Raw genomic sequence first — 25,537 nt, forward strand, 5'->3', positions numbered from 1 at the left:
GGATCCAAGTGGAAAAAAGTGGGGAGCTGAGAGGACGCAAAGCCTCTGGCCAGAGCAGGGGGAGCAGGCAGGGAACACTGCAAACAGCAGGGCCCAGAAGGGAGGTAGGAGGTTGGAGACCAGAAAGAATTGGGAAGGTGAGAGAAGTAGGAAGTGAAATGGAGGAAGAGAAGGTGAAATGTGACGTACTCAAAAAATTGGGAAAGATGAAAGGTCTGAGAGGGGTTCACCAGAGCAGGTGAGAGCAGGAAGGGATCTGGAAGGTAAAAGGAAAACCATTCTTCACCCACTGGGGCCCCAACCCTACAGAAACCTGAAGGGAGATGCTCCGTGCCCTGCTCCCAGCCACCCTAGCACTGTTCCGACAGCCTGTACCATTTGCTGCCCGCAGAGGAGATACAAACCTGTACACCATCTGGTTGTCCTCCATGTCAGGCTTGAGCAAAAGACAATTTGGACTTGCAAAAGGAAACAGTGAGGTCCCTTAGGCTGTTGAATGGCCTCATTGAAGAAATAGCAGCAGCCTCATTGTGTAATTTGTTTCCAAGTAGATTGGCCAATGGTATCAAAAGAATTGCTCTTATACAAGTCTATCTGGAAAGGAAAAGAGATTTAGAAAGACATTCTGCTCCCTTTTCTAATGATATTGGTACGATGTAATTGCTCTAGCCTCCTGCAGTTCGCAGGAGAGGAAATCTAAGCCTTTCTCCTGGCAGTCCTATGTCACAGGGGTAAAGGAACATATCTTCCTATCTTGAAGTAGCTTCCTACATCCAGACAAGTTTTAGGATTGATCCTCTGGGACACACTTTGTCACACAGCAGTATTATTGGTGTCCCTACTAAGCATAATTCAGGTTGGAAGGGATGTCTGGAGCTCAGAGCTAACTTCAAGGTTCACACAGGTTGCTTGGGCCTTGTCCAGTCTCATTCTGGGTGGAGGTCTCCAAGGCTGGAGATCCCACAGACTGCCTGGGTGCCTGGTCTAGTGCCTGATGACTCTCACAGCAATTTTTTTTCCTTATATCTAATAAGACATTCCCTTTCTGCAATGGGTGGCTGTTGCTTCTCATCCTTTCACTGTTTACCCTTGAGAGGAGCATGGCACTGCTGTCTCTCACCCTCCTAGCAGAAAGCTGAAGCGCACCATTACCTGCCTCTGCAGACTTCTTTTGTTCAAGCTGGAACAATGGGGCAACTGGACCACTCTCTTCAGACGACCTGTGCTCCCACCCCATGGCCATGCCACCTTTCTGTGGAGTCACTCAATTTTTTCAGTATCTTATCGTACCAGGACATCCAACATCAACTGTAGTATCTCAAACTCTTGGCTACACTAAGTGATCAATGGGTATCGTTGCAACCGCATGCAGTTGACTTAATGTTCATCTTGCTCTCCACTGGAGCCCAGGCCCTCTTGCTACAAAGACTGTACCTTAGTCTGATGGAGTCTGTCCCACATGAAAAGCTTTGCAGTTGTCATCTTCTATCAGCCATGAATGTTGCTGATGGCTGATATCTCTAACAAGTATTCATCCAGACAGTTAATAATTCCAAAAGCCAAACCACAGTTGACAGGCCACATGCAATATAAGCCGAAAGTGCCATGTCCCTCAATGCACCTAAGGCCATACCATTGTCACTTGTGATTTCCGTTGGTTGTCATGTTTCTGTGATTCTTTCCCAGTCCCCAGACATATCTGGGATGTTGCCAAAGGTGGTTTTTCTCATTGAGCATTTGTCAGTAGCCAGCAAGTGTTCACAATGGCGATGAAGGGTAGATTTGGAGATGGGGAGTGTGAGGAAAGCAAGTGGTTAACACCAAAGGGCAAAGCACCCGATCTATCATAGATGGGTTATCCGATTTCTTAATTTGCTTTTGCTAATAATAAATGTGCAAACTGTTGAAACCTTCAAATAAAATCTTGATTTTGATACCTTGATGAAACAATTCTTTAGATATCTAGATTCTAAAAGGGACTCTGAAAAGCACATTAACTCAAGATGAAAATGCTCAGCTATGGCATAGGATTGTAAAAGAGAATGTGATAGAACTATTTTGAAGTTTGTGTTGTCTGTCCCTTGCATATTTTCAGACTCATCTCCTTACTGGGAAATGTTACATTCATTTGATTTTCAAGTAATTTGTTTTATTTTAAAATACTTCTTTTTAAATTTAAACACCACACACAGTCTGATGATGATTTGGCATATACAGTTGTATTTTATTTTTAGCCTCATGACAGATAATTTCTAAAGCAGGGATTCTGAATAGCTATTCCTGCTCATCTACGGTGTTTTTCTTGTAGTAAGCCTGCATAATACAGTAAAGGAATGTTCCCTGTCTTGGGAAAGTACTCTATGTCTTCTGAAATATTTTTGTATAATAATATGAGTATAGATTAATTTAAACAAGTACATCTGTGTGTATCACCAGTTTTAATTCTAAATAGTGAATACAAAGTTTCAAGAAATCTAAATGTATGTATCCTGCCTGAAAATTATCTGGAATTCTTTTTGCAGTATTTTATTTTTCTTTGGCAATATATACATGTCCTTGACTACTTTTTAACCATTTTGCAAATTTTCTACATTGCTGGTACTGATTAAGAAAACTCTAGTTTTTCACTCATTTATGGGTACATAGTAAAGGAGAAGTACAAAGTAGATGAATTGACAGATCAAAATATTGAAAATACTACAGTAATCTTTTTGAGAACTGGATCAAATTGGGTCAACAGGGACACAAAGACAAAAAATATTATAATTCTAAGTTTCAGTTTCAGTTGCTAATCCCACCAGACTTGCAGATCTTGAGGTTGTCAGGCAAGAGGCTAGAAGCCTGAGATGACTAAGGTCTGATTTGACAACCACTGAAAATAGAGATAAGAAACATCGTAATTAAATATCCATAGGATTCTAAACTATCTATCTCAAAAAAGAAAGAAATAGGGCCAGGAAGATTGCAGGGAAGAGCAACAGGGATATGCACATTTACTGGATGGCTTTCATTAAAAACAATAACTAAATAGGCTAGGGAGTCTTGGTCTGGAGGACAGAAGGTTCAAGGTCGTTGGCTTGACCGATGGAGAAAAAGTTGTATGACATGATGAGAAGTTAATTACCAGACTGAATGGGCAATACAGGAAGACGCTTTATGAAATATCAATTTAATCAAGGTGGTCATAATGCAACCTCTCATGGTTGTGGTACACTTAAAATATTCTCTAACCAGCTACGGCAAAGCAAAACGTCATAGTGACCTGTGACTAGCATTCGACTGGATGAACTTCTATAGGAAGGGCAGCTCATTTCTTTCAAGACTCAAATTCCCTCTGCTAGCATTTTTTAAAATATGTGAAAAATATTTTATCTTAACATCTGTGAGATTGTGAAGAATTAGTCCTTGTTGACAGGTAGCAGCAATTTGACATATCATGGTTAATCAGTCTGAGAGGGTAAGCAGGCAATCTGTAGCAGAACTCACAAGTGAGCCCTTCATAGAATCATAGAATAGTTAGGGTTAGAAAGGACCTTAAGATCATCTAGTTGTTATTCATGTTACACAAAAACCACTTACATGATCATTAGAAAGACAGCACATGCTGTACATCCTCTGCTGCCCGATGGTGGTTAAAATGTCTTTGTTGCTGACCAGGCTCAAGCAAACAGGCCACAGCCAACTGCTAGATCCCTGGGCAAAAGCCTGATGCAACAACTTCCTAAATCTTCTGATCAGAGTTAGGCACAACTGCACCAAGCGAGAACTTCTTTAAACCATGCTCATTAATGGCACAATACTTACACTACTTACACTGCAGTTTTCACTGACAACTAGTCTTTTCATTTAGAGGTGTATTTTCTACCAGATATCCAGATCCAGCAGTAGAAGATGTGTAACACTGCTGCTAAAATACCATGAAGAGGTGAACTGGGGAAGTACATAAAGGAAAATGATAATCAGGAGCCGAAGTGCTTAAATAACACCCTCAGTGAGCTGTCTGAGCAGAGCATGTGACAGTGGGCTGGAAAATCTGGGTAGAAGAGGATTTAAAGTGAGATACCAAGAGAATTTTCTGCATTGCATAAGTTTCTCTTGTCCCGGCAATGACGTTCCCTATGACATTCCTGTCGAAGCCAGAGGGACAGAGTCTGAGGCACTGGTACTGTTGACATTTTGCCTTTCCACAGAACATTTTCATACAAGAAACGAATATTAGCTTCTCAAGGTTAAAGGGCTAGGAAGAAGAGGCACAGGGCTAAAATAAACACCTGAGGTCAGTCGTATAGCTAAGGTATGATTGCCTTCTGGAGGGAAAAACCTAACAGAAGGTGCAAGACGTGGCTTTCAAGTAGCACTTCACCAGCTGAAAGGAAATGTAGCCTCAAGGACTTACAGTTTTGACCTAGATTTCCCACCATCCATGGCAGTATTGCCAATATGCACTATACAAGCAAGCACACAACAGAGGGACCCTGCACAGGAGCTTCCACCCATTGAGAGCTAACCTGGCAGAAGTCCTTTGAGGCAGTGAGTTCTCATTTTGTGAGTCCTCGTGGACATCTGTCCCTCCTTGCAACAAGAAGAAATTTACTGAGTGACCTAGGTGGAGACGGTTTATTCTGAAAACTAAGAAATATTAAATTAGAAGAACAAGGAACTCTCATTTACTCATTGGCTAGGAAAATGCATTCAGGGAAAGGAAATAAGTGTGCTAGAGAACCAAAGAAAGTTAAGACATCATCTGAGAATTCCTAGCATAAACATAATCACTGGGACTATCCTCAGCTGGCTTCAGCAATTTATATCTGCCCACACCTGAGTAAACTGGAAGGTAAATGGTCTCTCACTCATCTTTAGTTGGCATCTTTTTTAAAGAGAACAATTGTGGCTAAAGGAAATGGAGCTTCTGTCTTCTCCTCTTCCTTTAGCAAAGATCATCTTTGCTATAGATGCAATAAAATGAAGATGGACAGAGATGCTTGCTATTTTGTACCTACTAGGCTGAGGAACCCTGCTCCAACTGCCCCTGGAACGGCCAGGACCATTTTATCCTGTACCTTCCCTTGGTTTTAAAGAGGCATGGTTTGGGGAGGTTTAAAGTGAGAAAGACTGTTTTTATAATGTCAAAAGGAACTCAGTGTCAAACTCTAGCTATCTTGAAGAGGCTTGTGCACAGAAAATCTGCACTTGGAAATCTGGCTTGAAAATCTAAAGACATCTAAGCTAGGTCAATAATATTCAGATACTAGAACCATCATCTGCTTTAGAATATGTACTCAAGGCCTCTTATGTGGGTATTAGACTGAGCACTGGAACATCCAGGCCAAGCAAGTGGGATTCAGTTACATTGATTTGCATGAGAATGGGAACCTCTATGACAAAATGCATATGTTTCCTTGGAATTTCTACGTGCACCCAAAGTTTCTTGGTTGTTCTGGGAAAGCAAAAATGTGTATGTTCAGCCACAGGTTAATTCTCAGACTAACACTGTAGATACATACATTTGTCTCACTGACTAAGCTACAAAGAAAAGGATTTGAGTAAGCAGAATTACCAGAAATATCAGATGAGGACAACAGATGTACATCTTGATGACAATAGACTATACAAGTCAACATAAAAAGGAAATTACCTGGATTGTTTGGACATACTCAGAGAATGGGGAAAAGAAGAAAAAGAAGCCCCACAAATACTATTTTCATTTCTTAAAATGGAGATATTTATTTGTTAAGATAATTAAATCCAAATTATAAATAACATAATAGTTACCTTTGAAAAATTCCACCAAAATTAAACAAAACAATGAGCCTGTCCCTTCTGATAATGCTCATTAAGACCCTGCAGCTATGAAAAAAGACATGGGCTACTATAAAATTGCAATTTGTTTCTGTCCACTTGCAAGAATATTATAAATAATAGTCTCCTTATAAAAATCACATGAGATGCTTGTGGCATATTTTGTAAAATGCAACTGGAAAAAGACATCATTAACAAATAATACATTCAGTAACAAAGCAATTTTCGCTATTGAGAGATATCTAGACATTTGGGGATACAGTCACCATGAAACCACCTGAAAAGAGACATTCTTCAGAGGACCACTGCACACTACTTGAAAATGAAGAAATTCTACTGACATAATAGAAAATACATTATTGCCGGGCAAAGAAAGATAAACCCTTAGTCCTTATAACAGTGTTAGCCGACAGCAAACATTTGCTACATTGGAGAGAATTAGATAAAAGCCCTAATCACAAGACTCTAAATAACAACACACTGTGATGTTTAACACACTCCACGCAAGTACCTCTGCCCCTGAGCGTGCCAAAATGATGGTGATTCAAGATGTTTACCCAAGTGCTCACGTCGTTTTGACACAACATCCAGCCTGTAAAGCTTACACACATCATAAATGATACAATAAATATTACATGCCTGTCACTGAAGGTAAGACAAATCCATAGAATTATGCAATCTCAGAGGCATAATGGTTTGCTTATCTACTTTAAAACCATCTCAAGACATTGAACTACCACATTACCATCACGTTTTTCAATAAACTGGGCAAGATAAGAAGGAATGCAAATCAAAGTACTAGAATTACACAAGGGCAAAATTCACCAGCAAACACTGACGTGGTCCCACATCACATTACTCCTTTGGAAATACTGTGCGAGAGAGCAAAAATGGCAATTATGCCCAGTCCCTAAAGAGACAGGAGACACCTTGTGTCTGTCCTGCCTGGGCTATTGTATATCAGCATTACTATAAACCACAGACTGATCCCAAGTCAGCTTGTTCTAGCCAAACACTGAGCTTCTTCCAAACATGAGTTTATAGTTTGGTATGTTTCACCATTGATTCAAGCGTCACTTGAGGAGGAAGGCTTTCCCTGTCTCATAGCCAGCCTTGCAGACAGGGTCAGCTACAAAGTAGGAGGTCTGAAATGTGCAGATAGATGGTATGACAGAGCAGGTGAGACCAGGGACCCTGCTGCTACAGGTGGAAGCAAGCAGAAGCCAGTCATGGTCCTTTGAGCAATGCTTCCCAGGCTCCTTGCCTTCAAAAAGCAAAACACCAGGGAGGAGGTATAACCCCAGTGAAAAGCCAGCTGTGGGTTCCCTGGTCCCCTGGTGCTAGGCAGGTATTTCAGGGTCATTGTAACTTGGGGATAAGGGAACACATGTCCCTACTGAAATCACTGACTTCTCATGAATATCTTAGGTAAATACAAAATTAATATTTCTGAAAAACCTTTGTCTGGCCCATTTCTATTCCAGTCAACCTCAAAATTCCTTATCTTTCCAGCCAGTCCAGCCCTATGAGGCCACACCTGGGAAGAAGTCTGATCTGCTGGAAATTCAAATACATTTTCCCTTACAATGCTGGAAGGAAGCCTATTTAGCTTTAGGAAGAGAGCAGTTTGTTTATTACCATCCTGACGGTAAAGCTTACATTACCAGAATCTGAGTATGGTCATGAAAAGGGAGAGAGATGAAAGAGGATGTGGGTAACTGCAAAAACTACTAGAAATATCTTCTTCCCATTTCACTTCTCTTTTCAGTATTTTTACACTAGAGAGCTCATACTAATAATCCAGCTCATGGACACGACATTCAAATAAAAACACATGCAGTCTTTTACATTCATCATCATCCACATGCTACATTTCATTATCAAAGCAACACACCACTCTATAAAAATATCACAGCGAGGCACCTTTAATTTCCTTCATATCTTTATTTGTTTGCTTTCCTCTTGAGCTTTCAGAAATAGCTACATGCAACCAGCATGGACACACGTTAAAGCAAGGTGTCCAGAATGCGTAAGAAACAGAAAGGTTTAGAAGTCCCTAAGGGACTTCCACATCAAAAGCAGGATTGATGTGTCACCTTGAACTGCCAGAGCTGGAGAAAATGAAAATGACTCTACAAGATTTCAGTTGCTAACTTAGATACTCATAATTGTCCTTAAATACATCTTAAAAAAGAAAAAAAAAAAAAAGAAAGAAAAAATCTAGTTTTCTAAATAAAAATAGGAGACATTTCTATCCTATGCTCAGGGTGAAAAATCAGAATTTACAGCAAACTGTTTGCACATTCAAACTTCTTGCTCTTGACCCATAAGTGACTAAAGCATGGCATGAAAACGCTTTGCACTGTCTTCCCTTCCACAGCAAAGGAAAAAGAACCTTGTTGCTATTCGATTATTATAGCTGTTGCACTTGAAGATTCTTCTGCTTTCAAGAGGGCCCAGACACCTGCTGGGTTATTGCTCAGCAAAGGTCTCAGCTCCACTGCAGCACTAGGAGACGGCAGTGCGGAGCCACTCGGTCGAGGGGAGCTCCCAGCACCTAGCTCTGCTGATGAGCTTCTGAGGAACGGGAAAGGCAGGGCAGGGAATGGCATAATCAAGCTCCATGAGTTTCCAGCTGGGAGACTGCTTTTCAGACTCGAAACTTCCCTTTCCAGCAGGGTCCAGGCACCCCATGCCACGTCCCAGGGAGGGAGAATGTAGCAGGAAACAGATGACAGTGGTTCCTGCTGAGCCCCCACCAAGCAAAGGCTGGGACCATGCTGCACATTTTATCCCAGGGCTCATATCACCTTTCACTGCCTCCCTGGCTCTCCTCTTGCCTGGCTGGACTGTGAACACCCAGCAGCCCCAGGACCCCAAACCCCTATACCAGCCTTACCTCACTGCTCCGCACAAGGTACAGACCCAGTAGCAACATGTAGCATCTCCCAAAGCCCCAAGAGGTTCAGGAGACAGGGGCTGGCCTCCACCCCCAGTACAGGTATTCAGCAGTATCCAGGCAGTGTTTTTTAATGCCTCGCTTTCTCACCCAAACAGTTCATCCTCCATAAGAGGAGTAAAACCTCCTTAATTTAAAACGTAGACTACTAGTGAACTCTTCAGTGGTAGAGAAACCTTCCTCAGTGTAATTGCCGTACATTACACGTAGTAATAATTTAGGTATTGGATGAGAATCTGAGAGATTTTCACTGACATGCAAACAAAAGAAAAGATGAAAAATAGTAAGGTCAATTGAAAAAATACATATACCAAAACCAAAAGGACAACTAGATTTACTATGAGTGCACTAAGATTTTGCAGATTCAAGGTTTTACTGCATGCAATTTAGGCTAAAACCCAAGGATACTTAGAGTCAGACTGGGTTTTATGAAAGCCAGAGGAATTTTTGGACCTTCAATGGTTAAGAGGAAGATAATTTGTCTGCATTGACTTCATTGCTGATCATCGTACATAGTGTTATGAAAAGAAGATACTGTGCACAACACAAGAAAAAAAAAAGAAGACTAACATTTTTAAGACAACCAGCATCCGAGAATAGAATGGAGCCTTGGATATAAATTGTGATTAAAAAAAAAAAAAAAAAAATTGAAAAAGAGAGAATAGGGAAAGATTTCTTCCTTGCAAAAACTATATCAGAAAAGAAAAATTGCAGTCAAATGGCAGGGGGAAAGATCATATCATTACATCAATAAAGTCTAACAAAATTATTTGACAATGAACGGAAATATTAGTAGGCATCACATCCATCATGGACAATAAATTACTTCAAGATATCTAATTCCCAGATACAGTCAGTCAATGGTGAGGCTGCACACCATAGAAAAATCCCTTTTTTCATTTTCAGGTGGCTCATACAATATACTCGACAGCGCAGTGCATGCATCACTTCTATGCAACTTGCCGAAACAAGGACATGACTTAGAGCATTATTTGATTTCAGATTGTGACACCTTAGCGCAGCAGATATTTGAAATGCAGTAAGATATCTGCCTTACAAAAGCAACCAATAGCATAAATAACTCTTGACCTACACTTGTGGGAGAAAAAAAAAATCAGTAGCTTACAGAACAGGTAGCAAATCTGGCATTGCTTTGAAATATCTTCATTCAAAATTTTCATTGGATGAATTCCCTCAGGTCTGAGAACAGACAGCTGGTTAGAATCTAGGCAATTCTATTGATATGACAGGAGTCAGTACAGTAAAAGAGAGCAGAGAAATTGGCTTATAAATTGAAGGGCAGGGCAGAGGGAAGAAAACCTTGTTTTCTCATTAAAACGCATGGCTTTTCACTTTCCTACAATCTGTGTTATCTGAAGGTAATATCCTTATGGTACTTACTAACAATGAGGGCGGATTTTAACACAGAAGCATAAATTCAGTCAGATAAACAGGTTTGTTCGTTCATTTGTTTTCACTGTGGAAAACAGATAAATCTTTAAATTTTATAAACTGTTGTGGTTTTTTTATTTTTTTCACTTTACTTCCCAAGCATGAGTTAACTAACTCCCAAAACATCTAAGCTAAATTTGGTCTCCATTCAGCCAATAGAGATATCACTGCAGGAAGAAACATTTCAAACAGTCTGGGGTAAGTGGTTTCAGAAATAAGAAACCTTAATTTTAATTCTGAGTTAATATAGTTAATATAGCAAGATGTGAAATACTGCCTACAAGCTTGCTTGCACTGAACCTGAAATGGTTTATGTCTCTCTGTTATGTTTTTAGGTTTAGAGCCCAGAGGAAAGTTCACTGTAGTGCAGAGATTTTCAACTTGCGAACACAGCAGATTTCGCCCCAGTACAACAAGAACCGAGGGAAGAAGCAGCAAAAGAATAAAGACCTAACATCTGTTACTAACTTTAGGTCCCAATTCAGCCAAGCATCTAAATGCATGCTTGCACCCCTTTATCTTTACAACAAAGATTGTCATCTTGCATATTTCTCTGCTTTCTGATCTTTGTCTAGTTCTTTAGAAACCACAACTAAATGGCAGTACATAAACAGTAAGACTTTAGAAGATCCAAACCTCTGCCCGAAGTTTGTTTTTCTTTCTTTTTCTGACCACATTTAGAGTATAACATTTAATCTTTTTATTTAAGGACAACACATGAAGTAGTCTAAAATTGGAAGCTTTGCAGACATATGGACTTGAATACAGATTTAGAAGGGCAGAATAACTTAAAAAAAATCAGGGGAAACACATATCTCTAATATAGAGTTTGTTCAATTAGTGTATTTTAGAAGAATAAAATGGGATCTTTTTTCACATGTAAAATTTGTGCAAATTTTTTTTCACAAAATGATTTTAAAGTAATTCTTCAAGATACTAATCAGTGTTTGAGCGATAAACTTTGTGCTATCAGCTATGTTGTTTATATAACTGTGTGCCTATATATTATTTAGGTAGTCTACAGAGACCTCTAAAAAGGGTACATAAGAGTTCTGATTGACAGTTCATTCCATTTTCAACGCAAGGTAACAAGCACAAAAGAAAAAAACCTACTGTTTCTGCCTGTGCATAGAACAATTCTTGGAAATGCTTATGGGGCAGGAGTTTCAAGAGCACTGACTGCTGACCTAACCCATTATTGGCTCAATAGGGATTTCATTATTGACACAAATAAAACTACAGTGTTTTTTGGAAGTCCTTGCCCTATGCAGCACCAGGCATTCACCTTCCAGTGACCTCCTCATATATACAAGCCTCATACTCAGATAGGCTTTCAGCTACAGACAGGTCTGTTTTATAACAGGCATGCAGCATGACCGAATGATACACTAAAGGACTTATCTCCAGCCATTTCAATGCTCATTTCAGTTTTAGTACATTCAAAGTCCAGTCCCTTATAATTTTTTAATATATGATCTTGAAGAGCCCTCACACGACTAAGAAATGCCAGCATATGGGAGACATCAAGCAGGTAGAGCTGCAGCTAAAATAACTTCTTTTTATTGGCAGTGCAGCACACTCTGTATCATCTGCTGAAACTCTACAGCTCAAGAGGCAGCAATCAACTCTCATGTTTGCAGAAGCCCTGCCAGACTGCTCCAAAACAGTGTTCTCCTGAAAACCAGGCATCTTCTGTCAGTTCTGCTCTGCATACAAAAAGCTATGGGTACCCAAAAAGAAAACTTGTGCTCCTGAAAAAAAGGAGTGTTTATTTTCAGCACATGTAGGGATTATAAAAAAGCGTTCAAGCATTTCCTACAAAAATTAATACATGCAGAGAAGAAAAAGTTGCTATTATGACACTCTCCACCACACTGAGATCCTGGTTGAATACATCCAAGCAGGGACTTGCATGTGGGTCTCAGTATTCCACATTATGCTGTTCTAATCAAAATCTATTTTCCTCTGTGCATCTATTTTCAGTGAAAATGTTTCCTTTATTACCACAGTAATCATACAACAAAAAAGCTTCTTGTAGAGTATGTAGATTCTCTAACTTCTTGGTAAGAATTTAACTTAACGTATGTTATGTATCTGTAATTGCTCCCTTCCAATAAACAGAAAATGATGCAACTCATCTTTGCTATAGGCCCCATCTGAGCAAAACATTTCATTGAATAGACAATTAGAAATCAACAGGACCTATTAAAAAGGTACTTTAGTGTTTTATTGAACAGCAGCTTGTTCATAAACCCTGAGAAAAATTACTTGTGGTGTTGCTTTCTTATATGCATTTTGGACTCATTCACAGTAGTTCAATGCAGTCTAAAACCCAAAAGATTTAACATGGAAGGTAAAGAAACCAAATAATAGAGTAAATTCCAGGTGGTCTGAGTGCCAAATACTCATTTGCCTTAGAGAGACCCAAAAAGATAAATACTCAGCTCAACAAAAAGCTGGCCAACTCAATAGCAGCAGGGACTATTCAGATGATTCTAAAATGCAGGTTTAATAAGCTCTTCTGAGATTTGCCAGGGATCTAAAGTGTTCCAAGGCAAGCAGCAGGCTGGTCTCCAGAGGGATGAACTGCCATCATTTTCAGTAGGCCCAGCACTCTTGACTGTGAAGCACAAAAAGGCTAACTTTGCCACGGGCCATTATTTAGGACCTGTTCTGCAACCCAGGAGCAGCATTCCCCACCCCATCAAAGCCTGAACACCGGTTAGGGCAGCATTGGTGGGTGCCTGACAAAGCCACAGCTGTACGCTCACAAACAAACTACACACCACTAGGGAAAAAGCTTAAGCTTTTATTCTGCCCTGAGCAGCTTAGCCTTACAGACACAGCTGGAGTGTTTTCACAGTCCTGAGGAGGCCTCTGAATGTAGCCCATGTTCAGTAAAAGCACGAGTCACCATCTGGAGGTGCCTGTCTCTCCTGATTGTAGAGAGAACCCACACAACCATTTTCAATTAACACCACTTCTTTTTTTTTATTTCCAGCTGAAAAGACAGAGTGAGATCCATTTTTAAGTATATGCATTAATATGAAGAGGCTGAATACACTAGACCTCAATCTGCTGTAATAAAAACTGAAGAAAATGAATAATCAGGGAGGAATAAGTAGCTGTTTAAGTTCTCATTGCTGCCAAAGAAACACCAGCTAAGGAGGATAGGTTAAGCCTCCTGTTGAGTTTTTGTGTTACATTTTGGAAAGTGAGTTTGCTAATATTTAACGAAAAGTTAAGAAAGACTTTTACTAATTGTTCTGCTCAAAAACTACCAAAAAGTCAAACACCTGATAGATTCCAAGTGATAAAATCTGGGAATTCAAGGAAACAGAAGTCATTTTGCAACGAGTGCTTTGAAAAATGCAGCTTCTTCCATCCTTTCTCTTCTCCAGTGATAGAATTACCAACACCTAACTGAAGTCATATTTTTGATTTGGAGCTAAGTCTTGTTGGATTTATCAACACTTAAAAGAAAAGATGGTTCAAAATGACAAAGTATATTAGCTACTTTATTGCTGATTTTTTAAGTCACACTTCTAACCCCAAGGTGAACGGTCATCAGGAAGGATAAAACAGAAATCCTTCAGGACATCATCTTGAGACACATATGTAAGTCCAGATGATCCCAGAGGGAGATCTGATGGAACTACATGGCATTAGAGAGGTCCCATTAGAGAGGTCACAGCACAAGAAGCCAGCTACAGCCCAAAGAGTATCCCCCAAAGAGCCATGGAGCTGGGGCAAAGGCATTTCTGGAAAAGGTCTGATGAATATTATTCACTAGGAAGTATCAGTTAATGGAAATCCCACCTTATCCTTCATTTCATGAAGGAGGTGGCAACTCAGGATAATAGCTAGTCAGTCAATTTTAAATATTTGTTTTGGGGAGAGTGGCAGAAGAAACAGGAAAGATAGATTCTTCAGCATCATTCTTTGTTCAATTGTATTTCCCTTTCTGTTTAATCAGTTTCATGTCCTCATAGCATTTTGCTTTGCTGCCATCTTGCAGAAAACCATCAGTAGTTCATCACAGGTAGTCCATTTTTCACAGTCACTACCAGATGAAAATGTCTTACAGTTGTTTTGAACTGGGGATTTTTATAAAGAATTGCTACACTCCAATCTGTTACACCACTGATTTGATCTTCCTTTTTTTCCAGCATCATCCAGCTCTTCAAGCACTGCCTGTCCTTCATATAACCTGCACTTCTTCCAATGCTTACTAATCTACTGAGCTGAAGAAAAGAACCAAAGCAGGCAGCAAGTGGTGAGATAACATTCACCTCCTTCATTATCCTCAGTTTTAGGTCAGAAGTTTCCTCACTCCTGTTCTCCTTATTAATTACAGGTGAGTGTGAGCCAGATAATAAACCAGTTTCCATGAAGATGTATGGAGGAAGAGTTTTACGTAACTACCATAGTTCAGACATTCACTTTAAAAAAGAAAATGCTTTGCTTAGTTTCAGCTCCCACACAGGTGCGAACTCAACAGGGTATGTTATGACACCATTTTTATGAAGGTAACAAAAAGGTGAAAGTAGTCATGTCAAAAAAATTGCCAATATTTCTATATCCTACACAAGTTAAGCTGTAAAAGCCTTGTACCTTTGACTTCCGTAACTGGTAACCCCAAACTTGGTATCTTAATTTCAACAAAAATATAAAAATACAACATTCATGAATAAGAGTCCTTAGGATTATAGCAAGATCTGTGCCAAAATTAGAAATGTTTTTATTTTCATGAGCATACACACTCTTTCTCTATGATTTGAGTTTGGTGGCTTCTGTTTTGCTTGTCTGCTTTAGAAGGAGCTCCAAAGACTTCATAATCAACAGGAAGGAGAAGTTTTACACAGTTTTGGTGCAAGTTCAAAAACTGGTCTTGATTTAATCAAAAGCATACGCACCCCCAAAAATAGTGTATCTACAGCAATTTCAGTATGAATATCTTCCATGCACAGCTCTTATTCTACTTACAAACGTGGGGCATATCTTTCTTCCTATGCAGAGCAATTATTCCAGTGCTTTTGTACCTTGCCACCTCTATGACAAAATTACTAACTAGGAACATTAAGAAATCATTTGGCCAGTCTGAAATAGTTTTTATTGAAGATGAATTGCAGTACCTTTCAAACTGGCAAAGACTTGTGCAGCTATAGCTGTACTATCAGAGAAATGTGGGGACTGGCACTGGAAATAGACACTAGAGTAGGGAATTTCACTAACAAAATACACATTAAGATTTCAATTCACTTCAAAGAAAATATAGCAACACAAGCAATGAAATTTGATTAAGGTCACTGCAATTAATAGACTGGAAACCAATCAGTAGATAAATACTGGATGGATATAATCATTATGACCAAAGTTTGCCATGACTGCAAGATACTGATTTCTCATGGTTAACACTTAAGATTTAGCCTCCTGGATTTGCCTGTGCCTGTCTTTAAGCAGAAGTAAGGTCCTACTCCCTGGTGTGACTTTCCTCCTGAAGAAGGATACAGCTTCAGTGCCTTGCATGCAATGCACTATTCCACATCAATGATCCTTCATATGGACACCCCTTCTGCCCCTAGATTTAGACAAGGCAAGCCACATGCCGAGCAGCAGCACGGACAGAGCATATTTACTCCAACATTTCTGTCAGGCAGCTGCCACTCTCACGTTACCAGCTGCTTTGCCTTTTTTTTTGTGACTGCTCTTGCCACAAAACACTTACACTACTCTCCTACATCCCTTCGTACTGGCGGGGCGAAGGGCTGGTCGCTGGCCACTGTTTGCATGGACTGACAAGTCAGCCAGCTAGACCAGATTTTGCTCTCCCAAAAGAGGCCTTTATTTTTGTTTCTCTTCTCTCCTTGGCTGCCAGCTTTCTGGAAGTTCTAGAAAATTATTTATCCTTGAAGCTTTTAGTTCCTCATTACATGTGGCTGTCTGTAAGATGCAGTTATATTCACTATACATAAAACCGAATAGAACTGGAAGTACCAATTTCTCCAACATCAGTCACACATCACATATCCTCGGTCTCTCCTACCTCTGTAATTTTTTTGAAAGCTATTTCCTTGCAAACATCAGGACTGCAGATATCAGAAGGGACCCACAAAGACCACAGGCTACAGGTTCAGTCTCCCCCAGTCTTACAGAGGTGGGGAACATCTCCACGTACCCAGGGCACCAACTGAAGATGAACAAGCCAGACACTAGGAAACACTTCACAGAGTTTTCCTACAAAAATACATGTTTTTCTCTTGTTCTTCTAATCCAATCATTTTCCCAAGACATGGAAAAAAGTCAAGTATTGGTAAAAATATGAAAAAATGACCAGCAAAGAGGCAGTTCCCCCTTACTCTCCTCATTCCCTCCCACCTCCAAGGAAATGCTGGCATCCTGCTGAAGTGATGTTTTGGCACATCATATTTCAACTGTTGTTCTCACAGATAATATAACTTCTAGAGCACTAAAAAGTACAAAACTCAATGCATACGATAAAAACCATACAGGCACCTCCTCTTCTCCAAGAAAGGCAGCTCAGTAAAATTCTGCCATAACAAGCAGCAAAGAAAATATTTTACTTTCAAATACTTCCTCACCTAGTACCCACATCATAGGTAAAACAAGCATAACAAAGGGAACAAATTAACAAGTCACATTCCATCAGCATGTTTACTGTACTTTTAACCAAAATATCAAAGATAAACAGGTTATAGAAGCACATTTGGATTTTATCAGAACAATATCTAGAACATTATTTAATCCAAATCTCCATGTTACAGCTTAGCACTGCCCTGTAAACCTACGAAACAGTGCCCATTTCATGCTTGGAATATCCATACTTAGAAAGAAGATTTTTATTATGAAAAATAGGTTTAAAAAGCAAAATATTATATTTTTTCACCCAGTGTCTTACATAGATAAGTTGAATTATTCATATTTAAAGAAGAGCCATGGATTTTGCTTTTTTTTGCTTTTTTTTAATTATATCTATATAACTTGCAGCTGGTAATCTACAAAGAGTTGTCAACACATGATAGGACACATAGCCCAAAACACTAGCACTTTGGAGCTAAAACAGCACAGGAAGTTGTTGTGGAAACCTGATGAAAGTTTTGTTGTTTCAACACTTTGACTAGAATTTCAGCTACTAATGACAGAAGGATAAGAAAGTGAACATTGATCTGGATTTTTAGTTAACGGTGGTAACATCTTGCAGCTGAAATTGCACTGTGGACCGAGCTGGGATTCTCTTCTTGTCCTACAGTGCTAAACCAAAGCAAACAAACAGATTTCTCATTTACATGGGGATAGGACCATCTGCTACCCAAGTAATAACCCAAAATAAAACAGTCCTTCAGGCACTGCGCTGGCCGGAGCAGCGCGCGTGCAATGCACACACTCAGATAATTCACCCTCTGCAAGGAGAGAGGCTGCCTTATGTAAGGGCCTGATGTTTTCTCTTTTTCTTGCTGGCTATGCAGCTTTTCAGTGCTCCCAAAGGCTGTTTTATTTTCAGACTACCTTTAACCAGAGACAATCTTGTGAGAAAAGTACAAATCTTTAAGGCTAACATTACAATCCAAGCAGAAGAGCTAGTCACACAAAGAGAAAGGGTTTTCAAAGCTTCAACTCATTTTAAATAACACCTACATTCATTTCTGCAGTTTTTCTGCATGGAAGCAAATGAAGAACCTCATTCTGCATTCCACTGAACACCTCAAATACCCTTGACAGTCAATGAACATCTGGAGTCCAAATGAATGCAGAATTAATCCCTAAGGCTGGACAGGAAAACAGGTCAGGAACCACCCCTACTACAAAAGTCACTGTGGAAATCTTTGAAATCTTGCAGCAGGTCAGCTGAAACCAGGCTGCACTTCACTACCGGTTTTGTAACACACTTTTTATTTTCACACTTTTTATTTTCAGACCAATTTGCCTTAACCAGCACTTGCCCACAATATATCATTAGCATATCTATAAGTGCAATGACTTAAACTACCCTGATAAAAACTGCAACAGGTAGGTTCATCCATACGCAGTAGCAGGGCATTCCTAAGACATTCTTCTAACCAGATTCTTAGCACCCTTCACTCTCCCAAGAGTCTTCAGAGGAGCTGATGGTACTTGGCTCTTGGGGCTTTTAAGCCTTTCCTTTTCTTCCATGGCAGGGGGGAGAAGAAAGGGGCAGGTGAGGGATAGAAAAGGGAAGAATCAAACAAAGTCAACAACACACACATGCTCGCCTACACACAAACACACCCAAACAGAGGGAAAGGAAAAAAAAGGAAAAAGGAAAGTTGTATGTGGTGCCGATCTGGAATGAAACGGATTTTTGAACAGACAGTCATATTTGGCACTGCCAGTAAAAGCTTGTGGGTGGCCCTGTGTCTCTCTGAGCCTTAATGCCCTTTTTACATTGGTCATTTAAAAACATCCCCCGGGAAGCTCAGCTGTGCTGCTTCTGACATTATATTCACAATGCTGCTGAACGGACTTGGTGGAGAGATCCTCTTCCCCCCACCCCAGTTCCATAAAGCACTATACATTAAGGACATATTCCATTTGGCCTTCAAGTAACATTTTCATGGTCCATGCAGATCTGCAATTATTTTCCCTTTAAAAAGAAACAACAGAAAACAGAATAGTCTGTTGTAGAGCATTGAAATTAAAAAATATTGGATCTCCCAAACAGACTCCTACAATCCTCAGGCAGAAGACTGGATTAAAGGGTCCTCACATGGTTCTAGCTGCATTCTCAGTACACCACTTTTATGAAGAAACCAGAGCTGTAGAAATTCCTCCGGCATGGCGTGGAATCCAGAATCAGGCAAGACATTGTCATAGTAATGATGGCTAATAAACTTCCCATGCAGGTCCACCGAGAAAGGCCAGAAGCCATAAATTGTTACTTCTTCACACAGGCCAAGGGCGGCACTGACTAGGAAAAGTCCTGTGGAAAGCCGTTTGGCATGGATACCTTTGCTCTTCCAGAACTTGCCAATGTCCCGCAGGAAATTGGGGTTGGCGAAAAGGACTGCCTGCTTCGCACCGAAGTCCTTCAGGGTGTAATAGACACGTAGTGAGGGTCCTGTCCCCGTCTTCATTGAGAAGGCTGGCATGTAGATGTAGCTGTGGTTATACACCTTCACGCTATCCACAAATGCTTTTCGAGACCACAGCAGATTCTGGAACCTGTAAAACAACAGCAAAAAACAATTTGGTCACACAAAGGTTTTCCCAGTCATTTCAAAATCCAGCTACAAGCTGCTCTCCATACTCATGTTTACATTCAACAGCACACATTTCCCAAGCTCAGAGAAAGTGACTGACACTGCCCCTCTTCTGAGAAGATGAACTTGAATAGACAGTTGAAAACTATCTGGTACCCTGTTAACTCCAAAACCCCAAACATTTCTGATTTAGTCTTTTTTAAAAACCCTAAATGAACAGAGAAAATATTCCTCAAAATCAATCCTGTTTAGTGACATTTTTCATTTGTTCAAAAACCAACTTATATCTTTCAGGCACAAGAATCTTGAAAAGAAATTCTGAAGTCTACCTTGTTCTTAAAAGCATACTAGAAAAAGAATCCAAGTTACATCCTGAACAAGCAATGCCAAGAAATATTTAAATAGAAACTTTGGACTTCTAAAACTTGTAGGAATTGGTTTTGTTATGCCTGTACTGTGACTTAAATTGCACTACCATAGTAGTTAATTCTCGTTCTGGAACTGAGAGAAATCTCAAAGAACATATTTTATTACAAACAATAAGACAGAAATGGATTAATTGTTTAGGATAAGTGGCACCACAAAGAAAAAGCAACGGGCACCAGACAATATTCTGTGGTGTTTAAGACATCACAGTTTACACACTGAGTAGGTTTAAAAGCAGCTGGTATTTGTAGTATGCAAGTTAAAGGGGAAACTAGTTAGCAGCTATGAGGAGGGCAACATCTATGTACAGGTTATTTCTCTAATATGATAGTTTCCTCATCTCTTGATATAAAAACTATCTAATCAGGTTACATTTTTTTACATTGCCATTAGCAATTTGTTGATATCTATTTTACCCCTGATGAGGATATAGACTTATAGACTTATATTCTATTTCAAAACCAGTATCCTGTCAAGATACCTTTCCTTGCCATGTGCTTCTGGATATGCCAAGATGAACGAGATATCTGGCAGGAAATTCTAGGTCATTCAGACACACCAAACCCTTCACTGATGTTTGACCTGTCCTGACATCTGACACTAAACAAATCACTTTTCAGTAAAATATTGAAGTATCCCAAATATGTACCATTGGATGTAACTGATATGGAGGTCAGCCAGTCATGGTAAAATACAATACCTAAAACACAAACTTGCTAAGTAACAGGAACACTTACTGTTGGCTGCATTAGAGGATACCTTTGCATGAGTAAGTCACTACGATTTACTCTGGATAATCTGCTTGCTTTCCAGAGTCCACACAATCTTCAGAGCACAGTAAGCCCTCCCCACCTTTACCACATCACAGCATCTATAGCCTGCAGCACGCAGGCAAAGTTTACTACATTAAAAGCCACTTCTGCACAAGCCTCACACGCACTCTTTTCGTTGCTCTCCCGCCTGTGTTCCCTAATTTTTTTGAGCTCCCCAATGCCCGTCTTGCCCTGGTTATTGCCTCTTCTCAGTTTCCCGCAGCTAAGGCAAATGTGTTGTGATGGATTTCATAGCCACGCAGCAGTAAGTAGTTAGAACAAAAAAGCTGAGACAGCAGCACTGGATATTTTTTCCTTTCTCTGGTGCAGGCAGAGAGATAGGTATAAGAATACCTTTTTTAAATGGTTATGAAGGGATCAATTTTATGTATAGACCTCTTTGAAACAATAGCAAGAATCACACACACAACAACATACATGGGTTCAAGTAGAATGCCAGATGACCTCAAGAAGCACCATCTAAAATTTCAGCTGAAACAACTGTCAACAAAAAAATACATAGCTTCAACAGCCTTGAAGTGTCTCACAAATATGTGCCTGGTTCTTTGAAGTCTTTGTTTTGGGAGAAAACTCAAAATATTCCTAATAAGGAAATTATTAAAACCTAATTGAAACCTAACTGAAAGGTTTTGTTGACATTTTCAACATGCGCTATTTGGTCTCCTGATTTGCTATAAGTTTCTTTCAAAATTTCCTTCATGTGGGATTAGAATACAGCTGTTCCACAGCAAAGCCCATGAAATCTGCTTGGGTCTTCATTACTGTTTTGCTCTGAAGAGCTGCTTTGACTGTACGATGCTATTTGCTAATATAGACAAAGCCACTGCCTTCCAAGCAAGAAATCGATTCAACCTGAACATACAAAACAATGCAATAAAAATAATTTCATAACTTACTGCATTTGGCATTCTTTTCTGTAGAAGTAGCCAAGACACAGATGAAAATAGAAGGCTAGCCAAGACAGAAATGAAAATAGAAGGCCAGCCAAGACCAAGGTGCCCTGGCAAATTCATTGTCTGGCTGTACCTTCTCATGTGGGCCCTGCCACTCCATTATTATCAGGCCTGTAACTAAGTATTCCAAAAAAACAGGCTTTACCATCCTCTCTTCTAAAGGAGTAGCAGGACAACCTGTCAGATAATAAAATACAGGAGTTGAGTCCATCCCATCAAACTTGTTCCATTTCCATCAGGACATAGTCACAGAGTAAAAAGAAAAAAAAAACCCTAGCTTAATATTTCCAATATTCACCTGGGTACTCAGACCCAGTATCCAAACTCTGTTCTAACAACTCTAATTTCTTTTAAAAGGCAGAATAAGATCTACAGCAGGCTTTTAGACTACCGCTGTCCCCATAATCTGTGACATCCACTGGGAGGTGGGTGATGCACTTTCAAACTTCTCTTCACAGTAAAAGGAATTCAAGCATACAGCTTGATGTGATGGGGTCTTTGCACCTTGGCTGAGGGGAAGGCAGAGGTGGGTCCTCTGTCACTCCTGGAAGCCAGCTGCACCATGTCCTTTCCCACTTAGAGCTAGTTAACAAATTTAACTTCAGATGGCAAATGGATGCTGTTATTCTAAAACTGCATTTTCCAGCAAATTTACCGATCACAGAAAACCACTGCACAGCTCTAAGTCGAATACATTAAAATTGCTCAGATACTGTCACAGAGGGCCAGGGACTGTTTCTGAATATTCATTTGCTATCATGGCCACAACACATTTGCATTTCTTCTAAATTAATTTCCCCAAGTGCCTTAAAGTAATGAGAAGTGAATGGCACTGCCACAGGAGCAGTGCATGAGGACTTCACACAGAAGGGACAGCATTTGTCATGCTGCTGCAAACCGTCCTTCAGGAACACCGTTACCTCCTGCAAACCTGTGCCTCATTCAAATGATCTAGACTGCAGTGTTGGTAGGCATCACTCCCACTTCAACAGATGGACATTACACAGGTGTCCAGGAGCCCATGTAGAAACATAAAACATGCTGATTATGGCTGGTCTGGTGGCTTAACAGTCAAAAAGCTGCTGCCCATCTTGCACTCCTCGTAAGGGGAGATATTAGAAGCAAATGAATTTTTCTGTTCCCCATTTGTAAAAATAGGAGCCCCAGTCAGCTTCCTGACATTTCACAGACTGGTTAGGGGCTGAGAAACCTCGGGACAAACACTGTGCATCAGCAAGTTTCTAGAAATGGCACTAGAAGCTCAGAATCATTTTCCTTTAACTCCCAATTCAGACAAGGAGTCCTTCAGGTAACCCCATTCCAGGTGGCTTTGAGGGTGGCATACCACATCTGTCCTCGCAGACAGTAAGGAGGCTATCCCATGCCTGACAGAAAGACTAGGAGAGCTTTTCCTCTACAGCTGACCAGCTCTGTAGAGCACACTGAACAAGACAATGTGTTTTTTTTCCTGCTTGTCCTGGCATGGACACCGCAAGCCTGGTGCAGTCCTTACATCCAGATAGAATCATAGAATCGACCAGGTTGGAAAAGACCTTTAAGATCATGAAGTCCAACTGTTAACCAAGCACTGCCAAGTCCACCACTAAACCATGTCACTAAGGGCCTCTTCTACATGGTTTTTTAACACTTCCAGGGATGGTGATTCCACCATGGGCAGCCTGTTCCAATGCCTGACTACCCTTTCGATGAAGAATTTTTTCCTAATATCCAGTCTAAACCTCCCCTAGTTCAGCTTGAGGCCATTGCCTCTTTTCCTATCACTTGTTACTCAGGAGAAAAGACCAAACCCCACCCCACTCCATCCTCCTTTCAGGTAGTTGTAGAGAGCAATAAGGTCCCTCCTGAACCTTCTCTTCTCCAGACTAAACACTCCCAGTTCCCTCAGCCGTTCCTCTTAAGACTTGTGCTTCAGACCCTTCACCAGTTTTAATGTCCTTCTCTGGACCCACTCCAGCACCTCAATATTTCTCTAGTAGTGAGAGGCCCAGAACTGAACACAGTGTTCAAGGTACAGCCTCACTGTGTGCACAAACACCTTCCCTCATGCCAGTCCTCTCCCAGCCTTCTTTAAATGAGGAGCTGCTAGTTGCTAATTAGTGCTTGCCTCTACCCAACATGCTTTGACCACAGGGTACCCTCAGCAGCACAGCCCAGAAGCCATGCAGCTCATCCCCACTTCAAAAGAAATGCATCAAATAATCCAGCCCCTCATGCAAGAATGCCTCTTGGGTGACATTATCTCTCTGGCTCAGCTCTAAGCAAGAAACAGCTGAATTGCTTTCGGGGTTGTCCTCTCACCTTCTGCAGTCAAGCTCACACAAATGCATGGCAAGTTGCCAGCATTTAGGTAAAACCAGATCTGGAATCTCCTGAGCCCTGAGCAGCACGTGAAGACTATGTGAGTAATTTGCAGTAAAAGCATCCCGGCAGCTTGACAGCAGCCCAGAGAGGCACTGATGACTGTGGACGCTGGTGAAAGCAGATCACAGCACGTTCATCCCAGGCACTTCACTTCTACTACACTTATTAATGGACAGTGAGAAAATAAAATCTCGTCAGCAACACATTTTTGCCATCAGGTCCGTACAACAGATCCACTTAAAAAGCACAACTTTCAACAGGCACATGTAGGCACAGCTGCACAGATATCAAGAGAAATCATTTCCCTGATACCAGTTGTAGAGTTCCCTTAAATGCTCTGCTCTACTTTTCCAGAGGAAGATGCATCCAAGAGGAAACTGCTACAGCACATTGTCATGACAGTACAATCAAAGGCTTAAAGAGCATTAAGTGTTTTGGGTTTCATTTTTAATCTGTTTTTAATGTTCTTATTGATGTTCTTTAACAGATATTCAGGGCCAGGGCTGCTCTTTAGTACAAAGAGATGGCTTGCAGTAACCACAAAGAATTTGCTGCAGTGACATTGAGCTAATCCACTTGCAGATAATAATGGCAGCAGTTTCTTGTATCTTGGTTTCCTTTTGATCTCCCCAGAGAGTTACTATCTCATGCCTGTGATGATATCCTAGTCACTTTCTGTGTTGGCATTTGCAAAGTACAAGTTCAGCATTCTGGATTAACTGCAAGTTGACTTACTGGGGAAAAAATAATATTGAGTACTGAGGGGAATAGCTCAGATGCCAAAGAAATAGTGTATTATTTTAAAATTAAGACAAATAGAGCTCAAGGGAATACAGTAGAAGTCATATAAAGACTTATATATTTGTCCCTATGGCAAAGGATAACCTTACAAAAATAATTTAGATAATCTGATGTCAGCATTAGCCAAGAATGATTTAGCAAATTGCTGCAGCTGTTGGAATATGCTCACAGCTGGTGTCACAAGAAGTCAGCTTGCAACCACACATCTGAGCCTCCACTGCTGTGACAGAGGAGTTTTACCGCACACGTTTCTCAGAGTGCTTTTAAGCTTTCAAATAGCTATGCCCTCCTTAATGCCCTATGCTCTCATTCATATCATGCACTTCTTGATTATCTCCCCCTTTGGGCTTGTGTATCCAATCTTACTAAAACGCAGACCGTGTCTCAATTAACAGCATACTAGTTTCCATATGCTCATTCTCCATACAGGCACTTTTAGCATGTTAGGTGCAATGTATACTACTCTACTGGTCGACACAAGGAGCCAAAATGAGCACTTAAGGTGCTATAAATTGACCCCCTTTCTTGTTTTATCCCAGCTTCCCCAAGTACACAAGCCACTGGTTCCTTATCCTAAGGATAGCTACCTGACTTAAGATTCAATTATAATCCCATTAAACTCAATGGCAAAACCAACTCTGACCTCACTGAAAGTGTGCTCAGAGCCGCAGGCAAAAAATTTAGAGCTACAAG

General features: G+C 40.4%; 1 protein-coding gene across 1 annotated transcript in view; it reads right to left on the bottom strand.

The window, feature by feature from the left end:
• Positions 1–5,698: 5,698 nt before the first annotated feature.
• The window catches only part of ST8SIA1 (ST8 alpha-N-acetyl-neuraminide alpha-2,8-sialyltransferase 1), a 132,003-nt gene continuing 112,164 nt past the window's right edge, over positions 5,699–25,537 (bottom strand). The window contains exon 5 of the mRNA XM_030479544.1: positions 5,699–19,411. Coding sequence (XP_030335404.1) covers positions 18,925–19,411 — 487 coding nt within the window. The 3' untranslated portion in view covers positions 5,699–18,924. The remainder of the gene's footprint in view (positions 19,412–25,537) is intronic.

This window comes from Strigops habroptila, chromosome 3 (genome assembly GCF_004027225.2).
Source record: "Strigops habroptila isolate Jane chromosome 3, bStrHab1.2.pri, whole genome shotgun sequence".
Taxonomy (NCBI): domain Eukaryota; kingdom Metazoa; phylum Chordata; class Aves; order Psittaciformes; family Psittacidae; genus Strigops; species Strigops habroptila.